The 18,821-nt window shown below is 30.7% G+C and overlaps 1 protein-coding gene across 5 annotated transcripts; it reads right to left on the bottom strand.

The window, feature by feature from the left end:
- Nucleotides 1-1,467: 1,467 nt before the first annotated feature.
- LOC115706854 (uncharacterized) lies at nucleotides 1,468-7,819 on the bottom strand. 5 transcript variants are annotated; one of them, XM_061108346.1, is made up of 17 exons: nucleotides 7,234-7,660; nucleotides 6,519-6,637; nucleotides 6,050-6,145; nucleotides 5,837-5,944; nucleotides 5,692-5,721; nucleotides 5,496-5,606; nucleotides 5,229-5,312; nucleotides 5,038-5,156; nucleotides 4,668-4,769; nucleotides 4,024-4,140; nucleotides 3,876-3,941; nucleotides 3,441-3,507; nucleotides 3,015-3,068; nucleotides 2,426-2,527; nucleotides 2,127-2,153; nucleotides 1,971-2,006; nucleotides 1,468-1,840 (listed from the first exon to the last, which is right to left on the bottom strand). In XM_061108346.1, exons 3-17 carry the CDS (start codon nucleotides 6,107-6,109, stop codon nucleotides 1,706-1,708), a joined length of 1,218 nt encoding a protein of 405 aa, XP_060964329.1. In that variant the 5' UTR covers nucleotides 6,110-6,145; nucleotides 6,519-6,637; nucleotides 7,234-7,660; the 3' UTR covers nucleotides 1,468-1,705. The 5 variants fall into 5 exon arrangements, with proteins under 5 accessions (XP_060964329.1, XP_060964330.1, XP_030490472.1 ...); XM_061108347.1 differs by having other exon boundaries at nucleotides 6,519-6,609; XM_030634612.2 differs by lacking the exon at nucleotides 6,519-6,637 and having other exon boundaries at nucleotides 7,234-7,819.
- Between the last annotated feature and the right edge of the window lie 11,002 nt (nucleotides 7,820-18,821).

Below are 18,821 nucleotides of genomic sequence, written 5' to 3'. Positions count from 1 at the left end.
AATTATCATTTTAGAAATTACAATGGTTTTTTTTATTATTATTATTTTGTTGGGAGATAAAAAAAGAGAGAGAAAGCAATTATATGATGACAACTTGGCATAAATGGAATAGTCTTTTGTTTTACACCTTGTTTTTCTTTCTTGTTGGCTCATTCATTTATAAATTATTTATTTATTATACTGTATAGTTAAAGACGATATTTTTTGTGTAGCTAACTCCACTACTCTCCTATACAATGGCAAAAGTGAACATCAACAATTCTTTCAGCTATATATTTTATTAAAAATAAAGCGAAAGACAAGAATATAATATATTATATACATAGCTTGCTTTGTTTAATTTTTTTTTTAAAAAAAAAAAAAATTGAAGACCATACCTTAGCTTAGCTTGCTCACTCTTCTTCGCTGCTATCGAAGATTGACAGCTGGTTCAATCAAACTCCTTTTGCATAGGCCAATGATAATGGGGTTGCCGTTTTGGTTTTCCTCTTTAATGTACTCTTTTTACATCTCTTGTGTTAAGATTAATGGTGAAGCTATATAACTTAGGGTAATTGCAAGTTATATAACGTTAAATTATTAGAGCAGCATACCTCGAGTGATTTATCTAAAGTAGGAACAAAAAAAAGTCTTCACCTTTTTACATTCTCATATATATAGAAAAGAATTATAATTTTTTTTGTAATCGAAGAATTATAAATGTTGAAAATATTGATTAGTCTAATTTCAAGTTTTTTTTTTATTATTATTATTCTCATATGTATTAACAAATGAAAACTAGAAGACTAAAGCCGTTTGACTAAAAGAAAAAGCTTGAGATACATGTAATAACGAATAAGCTATTGCAACATTATTATTACTAGTCATCTAAGAATAGAGTTCGTGAGAAGATTAAAGATACGGCACATAATAAAGAAGTATAAAGACTTGAGAGGTATCGCACAAACAAAAGGATTGTGCTTCGTAGCTGTAGCTGTAGCCCACAACTGACTTTTGGAAAATAACTTGTGTCATTCTAGAAACTCAGACCAAATAAATTTCAGGCCTAAACGTCCATGTAACACATTATTTAATAGTCGAATAATATAAGAGATGGCTGGTCTTCATAACTCATGTGAATTCAATTGTAATGAATTTTCAAGCTTTGAACTTGACTAACTCTAAAGTAGGACAGAACACGTTTAGAGTTATAAACCACATATTGTTTACAGTACAATTTAAGTTCGTTTAGCTTTCTATGCAAGAAAGCCTTAATTCACTTGAAAATTTACATGGCCAATCCAATCCACCACTACCATTCTAAAATGTTTTATTTATTTATTTCTTTTGCTCGTAAATCTATGTCAACATTCTTCAAAGAATAGTTGAGCAAAGCAATGCCTAGAAGAACGTGGACATCGTTTTGTATGTTTTACAACGTATACATATTATCATCTTCCAAGAAAATAATGATTTCTGTAGTTCTCGTTTGACCAATTAGTAAACCTTTTAATTACAACAAGACTATGTGTTACAGCTCAAGCTAGTTACAGGTAATGAAATAACTCTAAAGCAAAAATTATGAATATTCAAATAAATGAAATAATTATGAAAGAGTACAACAAACGCTGAAGGAGAAGCTAGCAGACAGTAGAGTGGACCAACAAGACTGGGAATGATCACGGACCAAACATTTGAAGCACATAAGATTGGATAAAATCTTCGTTTAGTGGTGGCTGTGTTTTCGTTTTCTCAGTCTTTGAATACTTTTAAATGGCTCAACCCAGTTCTTGTCCTCTTCCACTGCACGATTCCATCGCTCCTTAAAGATTTGAAGCTCCCATGTCGATTGCCTCCTAATCTGCAAGAGCACATATCAAAAGGAACATTCATCAATTCACTAAATCTCTCTGGAATACTTTTATGCAGGCGAGAGTTTGTAACAGCGATACAGAAAGTTTATACATTCAATTAAAGATTTAGTCACTCACCTCAGTTCGCATATCACCAGCTCCACCTACATGCCTCTGAGTAACATAAATAAAGAATATTAACAAAATAGCAAGGGTCATAATGACCTTAGTAAAATGTCATAAATATTTTTTTGGACGAATAAAAGAAGTATATTTGTTTAGACTGAACTTTACCTTAGTGACCACCTCAGAATTTGAGGCCTGCACAAAAGGGAGTGAAATAGATTATAGTGGAGCAAATGGGACCACCTCAGAAATTTTTTTGTTTTTTTATAACATTTAATTTTTTTTGGTTGCTATCATCTTTATATGAGTAGTCTAGAAATCATACGATTCTTATGAATTCATCAATGATGTAAAAATCCTCAAGTATCACACGCACGCATGAGCATTCGTATACCATGCCATCTCACCGTCAAAGGAAAAACCTATTGCTTTTGTAAGGTGAAAGGGGTATTCAAATGCAAACTAACCTTTTTTACAGAAGAGATAGCCCCACCACCACCCAAACTTTGTATGCCCTTATGAACTATGTATTCACTATCAACCACACCAACCCTCCTGGTCCGATCACCCTGTAAAAGAGCTATGTTATTACATATCAGGCACAAACAAGTTGACGAAAAGAATGTATCAACATTTTGAAAATTCGGGAGAGATACAAGAAAAATGGCTTGATAAGATTGTAAAGCAAGCAGAGCAACAATATGCCATGCTGTAGTTTTTATAGTTGCAAATAAAGATTTAAAAGAGTTGGTGAATATAGTGTAAAAATCGAAAATTGCCAAGGATGCCAATTAGCAGTGACAATATCATTATAGAAGACAGGAGGGCTAAATTTTGCTGCAATTCTGTAAACAACTTTTGAGAACAAATGCACACATATCCAACAAGGTTGTGGAGACATTCCCAAAGGCAAGATTGGAAGTACAGGAGTGGTGAAAAGTGAACCGGTGAAAAAGACAGTGATACAATGTCTTTCTGTTGTCCATGTTGTAAAAAGTTATAAGAACTAATCAAAGTTACTAAATCTTGAACAAGAACTAGGAAAGTAAATATAACCTGTGCACAATACCCAAGTTTCATATCCATTCCCCAACCGTGAACAAGATCATTCTGCACAAAAAAAAAAAAGGAGAGCATTTTGATTAGGAATTTAACCATGATAAATGCTTAGAGAAGTATAACATCAAATTGTTACTAAGAACTGGTAGAAAGCAAAAGTATGAAGCCAAATCTTAAAAGAATGACCGACTTATAAACGGACTTCATATGAACAGATAAATCAAAGATTTTCAATCATCATAGAAACCAAAATAAAAATAAAAGTGATGCCCATCTACAACTACTATCAATGTACTGTGACAAAGTAAAATTCATGCTATATGACTAAGACTACAAAAATGTAAAAGCAACTTCTGCATGAACATTTCACTAGTAGCGTCCAATAGATTAAAAGTGACATTTAATGCCATTTTTTAAAGTTACCTGTATAAGATGCCAAGTACATCGCCAAGCAGATCTTGAAAACACTGGAGCCATACCTTCAACGAATCTAGATAGGCGGATACATAAACCAGTAAGTCCACCAAAATACCGATTTATATAAGATTTTTAAAACCAAGTACTGTTATAAACTACAGCAATAAGATATCTCCCTTTATTACTCTTAAGTGGGTCAGTTAGGAGAAGGACAAGACATAAAGAACATAATCAGCATCCTAAAAGTACTTTAACCACACCTTTAAGAAAGGATAAGATCTATGCTGCACCTACAATAAGAGATGTATCGTTTTGGTCTTTTACAAGAATCAGTGGACTTTATAATGAGAAAATATGTTGTATATATAATAAATAGAAACACCCAAACTTTGTATCCTGGGAAAATTTTGACTAGTAGGGTAGAGAAAAAAAAAAGCATACCCAGTGCATGGTGGCCCCTCACTTGAATCTGAACACTTAGTACTGCCTCTTAGGTCATAAACCCTTCTGTGAAAATGTAAAAAAGGTTCTATAAGACACATGTTTCCAGAAAAAAAAATTAATGATGAATATAAACATGTCTATTAACCTGTGAAACTTCTTTGTTCTAGCACGAATAGTAATTCTATGATGTATCTCTGTCGAATTTGGATCTAATGCTGGCTGAGATATTTCCAGTCCTTCTCTTCTTACAATTTTGATGTATCTAGCAACAAACAGCAGATCATGTATGGAGAGAATAAGTAGATGATAATTAAATAAAATCTTCATACATTAGATTATATTTGTGCACTAATAGCACTGGTAGAATCCAAGGGTTAGTTCAACAAATGCATTATATGCTTATACGCAGCTTACTAAATTGAATGCAAGAGATTCAATCGTAAATATAATAAATTATGTTGCAAAAGTCAGATTTAAGAACAGACCTAGAGAGCGATGCTATCATTAATTGTTATTTATAATAAATTACTGGATGGACATGCTAGAAAGTTGTTCAGGAATAAACCAACAGTTTATAGTTATTAACAGAAGATCAGCATAAACCATCTATAAAACAAAGTAATTTTTTTTTCCTTTTTATCATTATGAGGGCAAAATGCAGGTCAAAATTAGTTTTGCCACAACATCAACACTAAGTCTACGGCACATAAAAAAGAAAAGATCCAAGCCATAGTCAACAAAATAAGAATACTCCCAGCAAAAAATCTTCAAGGAACCCATCAATATTACCTTCCAGGGTCAAAGTTCTCAACCCCCAAATCCTCATCCCAGAGAAACACGTAGTCATATATGGACACAACATCTGGATGTAAAAACCGTTTAGCAAACCACCTGTGATGAACCAAAATACTATTACTGAAACAGGAATAAAAAAAACAGGGGGCAATATCAAAAGCTGAAGAGTCAAAATCAATGAGGTCAAATAAAGATGAAAAGTAGCAAAATACCATTTACCATGTCAATCTCAGCAAATTATGGGCTTAATAAGCCTTACCAAGAGAAATTTTACAGCTACTATTTCTTCAAAAAGAAGTGTTCTCTCATTTAATCACATAATAAAACAAATGATCAAATACCACTCTATAAACAACAAGCATACCACTTTGTTTGATTCTGTGCAACAATGTGTATGGCCTCATTACTCCACTCAAGATCCAACCATCCATCAACATTCCCATCATAATGGAATAGAATAATGGTAAAATTCTCTGGAAGAAACTGAAATTGATAGAATTAGGCAAAGAACATTGTGATAACATTCTGAATAATAAAGAGAAGAAAGTGTATTACCTTTTGTACCATATCATCAACATTAAGTTTTTGCTCAATGCCAACTGGAACAGCCAGCAAGTTGCGACGACTATAGTTATTAACCTGCCAAACCACAGGTCACAAAACGTACTTATTCAATGTATATTTATAAAAACAAATAAGAAAACACCAGTGTAGTCTACAAAGTAACAATTAGCAACAGCACATGAATCTGTTACCAATAAGAAGCAATACTAAAATCAGAAGGAACACTTGTGTTATATTATAAGAGAAAGTGAATCTTACCTTTGACCTTGAGCTACTTCTCAACCACAGCGGCCTTAATTCTAAATCTGACCTAGCTTGTATAATACCACGGGGTAAACCACTTAACTCTCTGGAAGCCACACGAAATTCCTATACACGACCATTAGAAGATGTGAGAACTTTTTTGTAATGCACACAAAGCAAGTGAAACACGTGTAAGGTATATATAGCTTACTGAATCAAAAGGATGCATTTTTGTTTCCATCTGACATAAAAGAAGGAAAATAAATCAGTAGACTATCCTCCCGGAAAACAAAACTAATTAAATGGATACTCAAACATAATGTCACATACACAAACAGAATGATCAACCATTATACCTCAGTGTGTTTATGTTGATAATTTGTGGTTCTATACACAATAAATAGCATGACAGTGCACACAATTCCCATAAACGGAAGTTGCTTCATCTTGAATCCGCATCGCCCCTGCATCAAAATTTTGAACGATACAAGGCTGATAAGAAAATTAATACCTCCAGCATATACAAGGCACTTAAATCATAAAAAGAGAGTAAAAGAACACAATCGTACCGCATCAGATGAAACATTTTTTTTCTTCAAAAGCCATCTCCATGATTTTATTAACTTCATAGACAATCAAAACTCGTACTTTATTTTCATAACAAGCTGTCATCAAAGTTTCATTTAGTTACTGACTAGAATTAAACGAGGATATATAAGCTTAAGAACTCTTATTTATGTCATGATATGACGTAAAAGTTGGGAATCAATGTAATAGAGCGGATCCCCTAAGGTATGCCATCACAACTAACCCCAATGACATCACTTATTACATATGACTAGAATATCTAGTATAATTCAAGGGGTATAACATATTTCAAATGCAAGCAGCTGGAAACATTTGAAGGTACGACTTCCCCAAAATGAAAATTACGAATTCAAAAACTGAAAATCTATCATGTTCCAAATACCAGAATAAGAACAATTGAACAACTTATTAAATTAAATACACGTCTTGTTAGCTCAAACATACATGTACCTGAGAGGGAGCTAGGGGTCGGAAGAATTTCTAGACTTACGAAGGAAAACAAATGAGTTAAGTCAAGGGTAGAGAAGTCCAAATTTTGCGTCTGCATGTGCGAGAGAAAGATTGCAGATCTAACCATAGAACAGCAATTGGAAATGAAAACATAGATTCTAACTCACATTATAGAACAACACCCATATGACACTGCAATCAACACCCATAACGAAAATGACAATCCCCGCCCTCACCCCAACTATTTGAAAACAAGAATAGCTAAACATGAATAAGCATAAACGATAACTACCTATCAAAGAATGCTTAAGAAAAAAGATTACTTTTTTGAATACCCATATGAAGGGAAGAAAAAAATTTCCAGAACCCAGAAAGTGACGATAAAAAGAAACTATATACAAATATAGCTTAGAAAGTACAAAAATTGAAAAAAAGAAAAAATGTTTAGATCTCAAAATCGAAGCTATACAGAGAAAAGAACAAACCCATCATGTTTCATAACTCAATCTTAGCTAAAGAAAAGCTCATTTTTTGTCATATTTATCAAACTTACACTTTCCCAGAAGCAAAACAACAAACACATAAAGCTTTCATTTTTTATTCTTAAATCTGTACATTGATTATCAATCTCAAAAACTCATTTGCGCAAAATACTTCTTTTGCAAATTAGCCCCCACCGCCAAAAAATAAACTCAAAAAATAAAAAATGGCGAACCTTGGTTGCAGAAGATCAGAAAGCGTCAGATCGAGATAGAGCTAGCGCAGAGCAATAAACAATACCACCCAGTTCGACGCCGGAAAACAATGAACGGCGACAAGGTTCGCCGGAAAATAAAAGATGGAGGAAGAGGGAAGAGTCGAGAGACGAAGAAATGGGAAGCGGCACTTTTGATGGTAGTGAAAGTGAGAAGAAGAGAGAGAGAGAGAGAGAATGAGTGTTGTTATTGTTGCATGCCCAAAAGAGAGAGAAGGGCAGGGGTTTTTTGAGCTGGCCGACGAGTCTCTCGGCGCACCGGACACGCGCACTCTTTCCTTTTATTCTTCTTAACTTTCTCTTTCTAATTTTTTGATTTTTCTACTACACTCTCTCTACCTCCTATTAAATCTATATTACTTTTCGGACAAGACCAGACCAAACAATTAAAAAGATAAATATAAATAATTCAATATTAAAATTCGCATTCCTTCTTCTCTATTTAAATATATTTTATTTTATTACATTTGTTAAGACTATCTTTTTAATGCACATATTAAACTGTAGCACTATAATTTATGAGATAGTAAATGTAAACATGTAGATATGTGTGACTGCGACCGATTCGAAATCTGGGTTAAGAAAAACATATTTCTTTTTTTTTTCCTTTTTTCTTTTAAGTATTATTACCACCCTATGATTCTGTCCCATTCGTTTTTCCAGATGTTTTGGCGTTTTTCCCGCCTAGTTCTTTTTTTTTTGTTTTGTCCAAATTCTTATTATTATTATTATTATTATTATTTTAAACCAATTACTATTTTAAAAGAGTTATTAATTCTTGAAACAAAAATATATAATTATTAGTTCGGATTTTTTAACACGTAACGTAATTAGGATTAAAATTATATGGACATATGTATCGATTGTAATTTGTAAACCATTGGAAAAGTTTTCTTGTGTAATTTTTGTTTTTCAATTAGAATTCAATGTTATATGGTTATGGATATGCTTTTGATTGTATTTATTTTATTCGTTTTATATGTATTCATATCTACGATTGGTTGTGCTTATTTTAAATAAGTAATCGAACTTTATAACCTTCAAATTCTACCAAATAAGAAAACAATAGGGCATTCTCATAATAAATTAAATAATACATTAAATAATTAAATTAAAAACTCTAGAATAAACTACTAAGTTTGTTGACCATTTTATAAAAGAAATTGAAATAATTTCTAACTCCACAAACAAAGACTTATATTCTTTAATAATTAAACCAAATAAAAAAAAAATAGACTTAGTAAAACTTGCACCACTATCAAAACAATAGGTTTCTTATGTGACATGATAACATTCATATCGCTTAATTATAATATTGCTTAAAACTTCTCTAGCACCAATTGCTTCAGCTAATTTTGGCCGAACAACACTAATAAAGTATTGTGTGATTCCTCCCAGCAAAAAACTATGATCATTCCTAGCCACAATTCTAATACCATAGCCAAGTTCGATCATGAGTATAAGCAGGTTAGACTTGTACCTAGAGCCCACTTAGTATAGGGTCAAAAAAATAATTTTTTTTAAATTACATATTTTTTTTTTATTAATTTTAAAAAACATTATATATTTTTTTTCCTGACTTAGAGTCCAAAAAAAATTTTTTTTATAGCTTACTAAGTTTCAAACTAACCCTGACCATAACCTTAAATATAAATGTAACTACATCGACTGTAACACTCTTCACTTGAGACACGCACCAACGCTCAATATTATTTAAATAATTATGCTTTTTAAGAAAAATAAATTAGAGAACAATTTTTTTTCTTTCTTCAAATTCAAATTTCAGTTTGGATTCTTCAAAGCAAATATCAGGCACGACTTGACAACTCTTAGGTTTGTCAGTTATCCGTTATTTACCCGATTTAATTATATGAATTGGTTAATTAATAAATACAACAAAAGCATGTAAAAAATAATAATAAATTACTTTAGATTTTACAACCAGTTATATTAAAATATGCATCAATATAGAATGAAAAAAATATAATATACAAAATAAAATGGAAACAAAGATGATAATAAAAGTTATTATTATACGAGGAAACTTTAATCGGACGAGTGAGTCATAAATAAGTTAACTAATAAACTATAAGGCAAATGGAATCACTTTACTTTGCTTTTGTCTCTTATATTCAATAAATAAATAAATAATTATTGGTTACTGATCTTAAAACAATTGTTTATTTTCTAGAAATCAGGAAGAAAGCATTATTTTTTTTAAAAAAAAAAATACTTATTAGCTATATTATATACCTTATGAAATACATATATTTATTTTAATTATTATAAAATAGTAATAATGATCAACATCTTTCCCTAATACTCCGTTTAGTGTACTTATGAAATAATTCCTTTATACAATCCGACCGGGCCGGGCTTACTAGACATAATTATTGGTCCCTCATTAATGTAAATAATTATTTACCCTTAGCTAATAAAATATACATACTTTATTGTATAGATATTATTTAAAATAAAATAAGCATACTATTATCCTAGCTTAACTACAAAATTAAGACCCTTCAATCATAAAGAAAAGAAAAAGTCAATTATTTCTTTTTTTTTTTTTTTTTTTTTTTTTTTTTTGCTTATTGGCCAAGAATCAACCACCTCCACTTCAAAGCTTATCGTAAAGTTTTGTATGTATATTATTTTATTAATTCTTAATATCTTATCAAGTATTAAACGAAAGGTATGGATGTAGTTATAAACACTGTCTTTTCAGTACATGTGAAAAAGATAACACTGTTTACTCATTATATACGCAACTACTCCCTACTTTTTTCCTTTTGCATGAAAAAATCGTCAATCTAAAGCAAGGATTCGAATATAATTTAGTTATAAAAAATTAAAATAAATGCATGAGAATGGTGTGGAGGCGATCTCATCTCACAATCTTATAAACTTCCAAATTTGGAAATTATTGCAGTCAATAATATTAATGATTGTCACGTTATATAATCCTTTTGTTTTAGGATTTAGCGGTAATATCTTATTACCTTATTTATATACATGCGTGTGTCATGGGTACCCCACGCTCTTGCTACTTGCTAGTAATTTAAATATAGAGTTTAATTTCAAATTAAGCATGTGAAGAAAATTGCATTGCCAACCATAGTATATTTTGACTTTTATATGTATATTTTATTTTTTTATATAAAAAAGAAACGAGTTTACTATAATAACATAAGGCAATGTTTAATTAATTCGGTAATCAATATTAATAATAGTAACTGTGTTCAACACATGAAGTTATAATTGGATGATTGGGATATGTATTGCTAATATGTGAAGAAATTAAAATGTCCATTTCAGAAAAAAAAAATTAAAATGTAAAATAGAAAAGTTTATTTTTTTTATTAGTGTAGCGCTATTTATCATACTTTATAAATGGTCTATTAATATTTTTTATTGAATTAAAATATATCGAATTTGATATTGAATAATATTATACAATTTTTTTGTGTTAGGTACTATAATCCCCTTTGAAAGAGTTAGTTAGGATTTTATATATATATATATATATAACTGTGTGTATAATATAGTTACAAGTTACAGCAATCATCTCAATAATTATTATAGTAAAATTTTGAATAAAGTATTAGAATTAATATTCAAGATTTTTGTTGCGCAGACACATAAAAAGATAAATACACGTGTAATAAAAATATTTAAAGTATATTTTAGCATCTACACTTATATTGTTGTTAAAACTTAATGAGATGTTTGTTCATTAATATAGTTATAATTATCTAAATAAAAAATACGAATAAATCTTAGTAGTCCTCCAATAATATTGTACAATATATATACATTGTTATCAGCACCATATAATCTTCCAGGCTATACTGATATATCGTGTTTTTATTAATTAATAATTTATATATTATTTATTAAATTAAATTATGTGATATGCATTATTAATTTAATAATTTGTACAATAAAATACCACTTATCATTTATCTACGATTATTTTTAAAAAAATATAAACCATGTGTGGGAAAATATATTTATAGGCATGTGGTAAGTGAGTGAGTGGTGACTGGTGAGGGTAAGTAATGGGAGGACAGGTGGCGTGATAATGTAGAAAGTGAAAAGCACTACACCAAAATTAACAAATGTTCGGAAACACAAACAAACACCATCACTAAACCATAACTTGTTGCGTTTGTTGCGCTAAACACTATGACAATTATTTCAATATATAATATGATTTGTTTAAGTTTTAGGTGTTTTTTGGGTCCATAAAAAGGACAATTAAGATCCAAACTTCCATTAATAATGATCTTTTGTGTCTTTACTTAGTAGTAGCTTTGTAGCTAGTATAGGTGAGGTAGCTGGGAGAAGGTTGAAGTAGATTCAAAGGTTTTTCTGTTCCAAACCCACCCAACTCACTCACTCACATCACATTCACATATATATTTCTATACAAATAAAATACAGTGCCTGCCAATCAAACTCGGACCTTTTCTTTATTATTATTATTATTAGTTAGTAATTAAGTATTTGAGTTCACGTCAATGCCATACACGTGTAATTGTCACATAAATTTGAGCTGAAGTTGTTTATTTCTAGTACATATTTTAAATTTTTATAATAGGGTGACTCAAGATGGACCCATGTAGAAGGAGAGTTAAATTAGTGTTGAAGGTGAAGGTTTTAAATCTCAAAAATATTTTCTTTTCAAGTTTTTTTTTACTCTTGTCTAACAAAAAAATTATGTCCTCTCTCGTTTTAAATTTTGAGTCCAATATGACTCATACATAATTGATGGAAATAGACATTTACTCTATGATTATTAAAGAGAAAACAAAATTTACTACTACAAATATCAAAATTCGCGACGGTCCTAAAAATAATTTTTTTCAGAGACTATCGCTCAAAAAATTAAGTAACCATTTAAAATTATCAGGAAAAATTTAATATTCCTACCGGTTTATAAGCGTAGTAAGCAAAATAGGCGATGCTTTTTTATTTATAAAATGTAATTTTTTTAATAGACCCTTATACGCAAGGGTTTAAAATGGACCCTCATAGGCGACGATTTTAAACCTATAAGGGTCCATTAAAAAATTATTACTTATTTTTTGTCGCATTTTCTACATGCCTACCTACTTTTTTTTCTATTTCCCACTTGCTAGGGGTGTTCATTGGATCACATCCAATAGATTTGAACCTAACCGATCCAATCCAATTATTTATTGGATATTGAATTTTATCATCCGATCCAATCTAATTGAATTGAGTCATCCGATCTGATCCAATGAATGTATTAGATTGGATTGGTTCCAACCATTGGATACATTGAATGATTTTTTATTGGATTATATTGGATCCGTCCAATTTATTTTAGCTACCATTTAAGCTAATTTCATTAAAAAGAAAAAAAATATATATATAAAAAAAACATAATTTAAAACTTTATAATCCAACATACATAATAAACATTAATTTAATCCAACCTAATTTTCATAATTTCATAATAAAACTGCTAAAAATAAAATCTATTCAATACGCATTGACAATTTTATTAGCGTTAGAAAGATAAAAATTATAATATTTTAGGTCTAAGGTTTTTTTTTAATCTCTTGTATTAAATGTGTATTAAATCAGTTAATATACATTTTTAAATAAAATATAATAAATATATAAAATTATAAATATATTTTAAAAATATATAAATATAATTAGATGACCATTGGATGATAATTGTATCGGTTTGGTCGGTTATCCATTGGATCGGATGTCCCATCCAACAACCGATCCGATTGGATTTTCAAAATTTACATCTGATCTGATCTAATTATGATTGGATATCTGATTCTATTGGATCAGTTGGGATTGGATCGGTCGGTTGTAATTGGATTAGATGACTTTATGCACACCCCTACCACTTGCCCACCTATTTCTTCTCTATTTCTCACACCCTAAAACGAAAATCTTAACTCTCCAAAACCCCACCCACGCCTCCGCACAATCGCCCTCCTCTCTCGCCGTCTTCCTCCCTCTCTCGATCTTCATTTCTTCTCGTCTCTCTCGTCCATCGATCTCCACCCACCCTTTCCTCCCGTCGGTCTCCCTCTACTCTCCGTCGCATACGTCAGACCACCACCACCTCCCGTCGGTGTCTCTGTCATTTCGTCTTATACGTCGAACCACCACCACCTCCCGTCCGTCTCCCTCTCTCTCCGAGCTCGGTATAAATACATTTATTTATTTATATACTTTTTTATTTTATTATTGTATAAATTTAATGTGTTTTAAAGTTAGTTGTTATTTTAACAAAATTAATTAGTTATTTATTTTTATTTAGGTAAAATTATAAAACTAATGCAGGAAAAAAAAATCTGTATTTTTTTCTCTTTTTTTTTTTTTTTTACATTCCTGACGGTTTAAAACCGTTGCCTGCAGGTTTAAAACCGTCTCCTATAATAGGGTATAGGCAACGGTTTTAAACCGTGCACTATACTATAGGTGACGGCTTAAAATCGTTGCCTATAATATAAGACACGCTTAATACAGTATTTTTGAAAAAAATTATACCTTACAATAAAAAAAAAAAAATTAAAAAATTAAAATTTTTAATATGTAGTGTAAAAATCCTAAAATAATATAGTAAGAGAGGGTAGCAGTATAATATCCTCAAATAGTTATAAGCAGCCGAATATTATACATTGATTAATTAAATTTTTATTATTATTACACCCATTTCTAATACATTTAATTTCATTAGCTACTACAATACTTGTCAAACGAAATTTTTGAGAAATCGATTAATGTGCACTGAATTTTTGTTTCCTTATAGAAACTTATCCCATTAGAGTCATATTTTGTTTTCTTATGAGTTAGAATTGAATAGTTGTAACAGATTCATTTAAATTTTGAGATGAGGTTGGGCCGGTAAGAGACTTTAAATCATATCTATATTTAGGGACACATCAGTATGTGTATGGCCCTTTTATTCAAATTTGATAGCTAATGACAAAGGTAGGCTGACGAAAGTACTGATACCTTATTGACTTCATTAGCTGTCGTAGTTGTTTGTTTTGATTAGAAAAAAAATAAATAATAATAATAAAAAAAAAGCACTATCAAGAAAAAAAAAAAATATAGAAAGAGCAATCTTATCTTTTATCAAATTTTATTTCATGTGTAATATTGAATATACTTATTCAAAATAAAGAACCATATTTGATTAATGAATGATGAGGTCTATTACATTTCCTCCTGAGTTACGCTTCTTATTGAAATTTCATTTATTATTGTAGCTAATTTGTACACAAAATAAGTGAACTAAAGATTTGCCTTGTTCCTCCCCCAAAAAAAAAAGGATTTGCCTTTAAAAAATTGCCTAGCTCTTAAGATCTATTTTATACGACATACCATTTATTTTAAGTCAATTGGTGCTTTTATTAGGATCTACTTTTTTCTCCACCCCATCCTATCATGTTAAACAATATTTTACATTTATATTTATATAACATTAAAAAGAAACTTCATTTATTAAAACAAAAAAAAAAAAAAAGAAACTTCATTGATAAATGCAAAATATCCTTCATGTACCAAGACATATACAATGAGAAAGTGTATTTAAAATGTATATAACATCAAAATTATCACAAAAATTAAAATTTGCCAATATATAAGTTACTTAGCTAATTATCCTTGCATGAAAAAAAAAAAAAAAAAACCCCTAAGCACACTTTCATTAGCAGCTCTAAATATATTGAATAATTTAAAGAAACTCATGTAAAAATTTGAGTTAAAAAGAAAAAAAAAATCTAACTTTGGTATATGTATTTTAAATGATATAATATAAAAATTATTGGAAATAAAGATACAAATAGGTTGTGGGACTTTACCTAATGATGGGTGAGAATATCCTGTCTAAATAGAGAACTTGTTGGAGATAAATATCATTATACTAAACGGAGCGAGGGTAGGATAACACTCTCCATGGCGACATGATCCCATTTAATATTTTATTTATTTTTTTCATCAGTGTTATATATTTTTTTTTATTTTATTTAAGATTTTTTACACTATATATTGAAAATTTTAACTTTTTTATTTTTAACTGTAAAGCGGAATTTTTTTCAAAAATATTATGCACTATATTAAGTTTTCACTGTTATTCAACGATTGTTTTTTAGTTGTTCTACTGTTGTTTTAATTCTTCTATTTTGTTACTTTACGGTTGTTCTATAAAATTTTATAATTTTACTTAAAATCTAGTATTTTTGTAGTGTATTAGTAACCTTTTTATAATGTTATAAATTTTATGTGAGAAAATAATTAATATATTGAATAATGAATAATGTATAATATATTTGAATTTTGTGATAATGTATTTGGCTTTTTAATTAATTAAAAATGTAACTATTTTTTTAATAATAAGATTTAAAGGTAGAAACATTTTTTTAAAAAAAAAAGTATTTGCTAATTGATAAATTAAATTAAGAGTGTGTTTGGTTGGGGGTAATAACATATAATAGAATGAACAATAATTAATTTTTATTCATATTTATTATTTCGTTACATTTTTTTTTTTTTTTTTTTTTGAAAGTAATTTTATTAAGGAATAGCCTCAGCCATTACAATATTCTTTAAAAAGAAAGGAGCATTCCGCTCATTAAACAGACAATCTGACAAAGAACAAGACGCCCGAGCAAGAGAATGGGCAGCCTTATTAGCAGATCGATACACAAATGAAATAAAAACATTCTTTAAAGAGGACAAAATCAAGCGACAATCCTCCACCAATAAGCCAAAGTAAGAAGGCATATGGACAGTACTTTTCATGGCTTGAACAACCATGAGCGAATCCGTCTCAATGAACACATCCTCCCATCCTTTCCTCTTAATCCAGCTTAGTGCTTCTTTCAAACCAACAATTTCTGCAATTTCGGGCAGCACTCCTCCAATTCTTGACCTCGCGATTGCTTCTAAAATCTGACCCGTATGATCACGCGCTACACAACCAAAACCAAACATTCGTTGAGATTCAAAGATAGCACCGTCGACATTTACCTTGATCTTTCCACACAATGGTTTGCGCCAAATGTTGCTGTTAGAAAGTACACCAGTAGCGAATGTAGCTGCTGTGTTCTTGTTTGCAACGCGCCATTGATCAAGAGCCTTCCTTGCCGACTGAACCACTCCTATCGCTGTACAGTTTTTGTTCTGCCAGAAAACATCATTTCGGGTCTTCCATATACTCCAAGAAATCATTGCTGCATCGACTATAACCTCCGGCTGCTTGCTGTCTAAAATATTAAAAAACCAGGTGCTGAATTCGTCCACACCAGCAGCAGCAGTAGTTGCCGAGATGTTCCAACAGGCTTTGGCAAACCGACAACCAACAAGCACATGGAAAATCGTCTCATAAAAGACATTACAAAGAGGGCAAAAAAGATCGACATTCACGTGCTTAGTGCTAAGTTGAACCTTCGTTGGTAGAGAACCCGAACAAGCCTTCCACAGAAAATGAAGAACTTTCGAAGGAACATCAATTTTCCAAAGCCTTTTCCAGTAACTATCTTCATCAAGATGAAGCCAATTACCGCTTGAAGATTGAAGATAATTATAGGCACTTTTGACGGTATAAAACCCAGATTGTTCCATCATCCAATACCAAGAATCTACTGTTGTTGAATCACTCAGCTGTATACTCATAATTAGCTGAGCATCTCGGGCTTCAAACATATCTTCAATAATCTCAGCATCCCACCCCTTCTCTTCCATCAACATCAGGTTGGAAACCAATGTGCCTTCAAGACCTTGGTTGTCCGTGAGAACATAAGGCCAACTGTCATGAGGCAGCCAAGGATCAAGTAAAACACTGACAGAGGAGCCATCTCCAATAGATCTTCTAGCACCCTGCCGAACAAGTGATTGGGCCTCCCAAATACTACGCCAAATAAAACTAGGATTTTGTCCTAATTCAGCATTGAGGTAAGAGCCTCTTGGGTAGTATCTAGCCTTATAAATTCTTCCGACAAGTGAGTCTTCCTTTGTGAGTAATCTCCACCCTTGTTTACCCAAGAAAGCAAGATTATACTTCCTAAGGTCTCTAAAACCCAAGCCCCCAACATGTTTGTGTTGACATAACTTCTTCCAACTGACCCAACTAATCCCTTTATGAGACGAGTTAGCTTGAGTATTCCACCAAAATTTTGCCATTAAACCCTCAAGACTAGAGCAGATTTCCTTGGTTAAAAGAAACACACTCATAGCATAACTTGGAAGAGCCTGAGCCACAGACTTAATTAACACCTCTTTTCCCGCTTTAGAAAGGAACTTGTTTTCCCAACTGAAAATCTTCTTTTTCATCTTTTCCTTCAAAAAACTAAGAATAGCATTCTTGTTTCTCTCCATAATACAAGGGAGGCCAAGATAAAAACTATTTTCACTAGCCTCACTCAATCTCATCAGACTGCAGAGCCTATCCTTGACGTCCACCGCTGTGTTCCTACTAAAAAACACTGAAGACTTCTCAAAATTGATTTTTTGACTGGAAGCAAGCTCATAAACATTGAGAAGACGAATCACATGTTGAGCTTCTCGTTACATTTTAAAGGTTTACATATATATAAATTCAATCACAGTATTATATTTAATTACTAAAATTTTATTTCGAATTACATTTTAAAGTATTAATATGTCATCTCAATGAAATATTTAGAATGATTATATAATTTTTTAAAAATGGGAGGAAACACCCTTCGTGATGGCAGAAAAAATTTATATATATCTATATATATTTATATATATTATGACTATTTAATTTTAGTCTATTATACATTCCTTATATTTCTCATTTTGATTGTTGTTTTTTTTATTTCCCCTAACAAAACTTACTCTAAAATATATTAGAAAATGTGTGAAAAAAATTATCAGGAAATTGAAAAAAAGAGTGCATATAAACATATTAAAATAATTATTTTTAATTAAAAAAGACTAAAAATAATAAAGGGAATCACTCCATATTTTATTTTTTTAACATTTTTTTTTTTTATTTTTAAGATTTGGTTGTTTTGGAGTAGATTGCCATGTGAATTTAGGTTGTTTTGTTAATTACTTGTATATTTCCGTATAAATAATAATAAAAAAAAACAGATAAATGATAAAATCTCAAATAACAATAGTAACTGTAAACAATAACAATAGGGAAATTTGAGTTTCTATGCATTTTTTATACCCAAATTAATTATCTAAACTAATACTTATAACTCTTGAAAAAATAAGACTACTTTTACCTAAACCCCAAAATACCCCCCTCATTATTCTCAACCATTTCTCTCTCTTCCTCCTTTCTCTCTCAAATCAAACCCTCTCTGAAATGCGAAGAAAAAAAAAAAAAACCCAGTTCCGTCCCACATTATTTTCAGTTAAGTAACCCAGCATGGAAGAATAAGAAAGGACTTTGGTCAGAAAGGTAACGGAGCTTCGGCGTCGTCATTAATGGCTCTCGCCCTGCCCTCCGACCGTGGGTTTTTTTTTTTTTTTTTTTTTTCAAATTTCGCAGAGAGAGGAAGAGAGAGAGGTCC

This window comes from Cannabis sativa, chromosome 1 (genome assembly GCF_029168945.1).
Source record: "Cannabis sativa cultivar Pink pepper isolate KNU-18-1 chromosome 1, ASM2916894v1, whole genome shotgun sequence".
Lineage (NCBI taxonomy): Eukaryota > Viridiplantae > Streptophyta > Magnoliopsida > Rosales > Cannabaceae > Cannabis > Cannabis sativa.
Note: the sequence above shows the minus strand (reverse complement) of the source record. Positions and strands in the feature narration are given on the sequence as shown.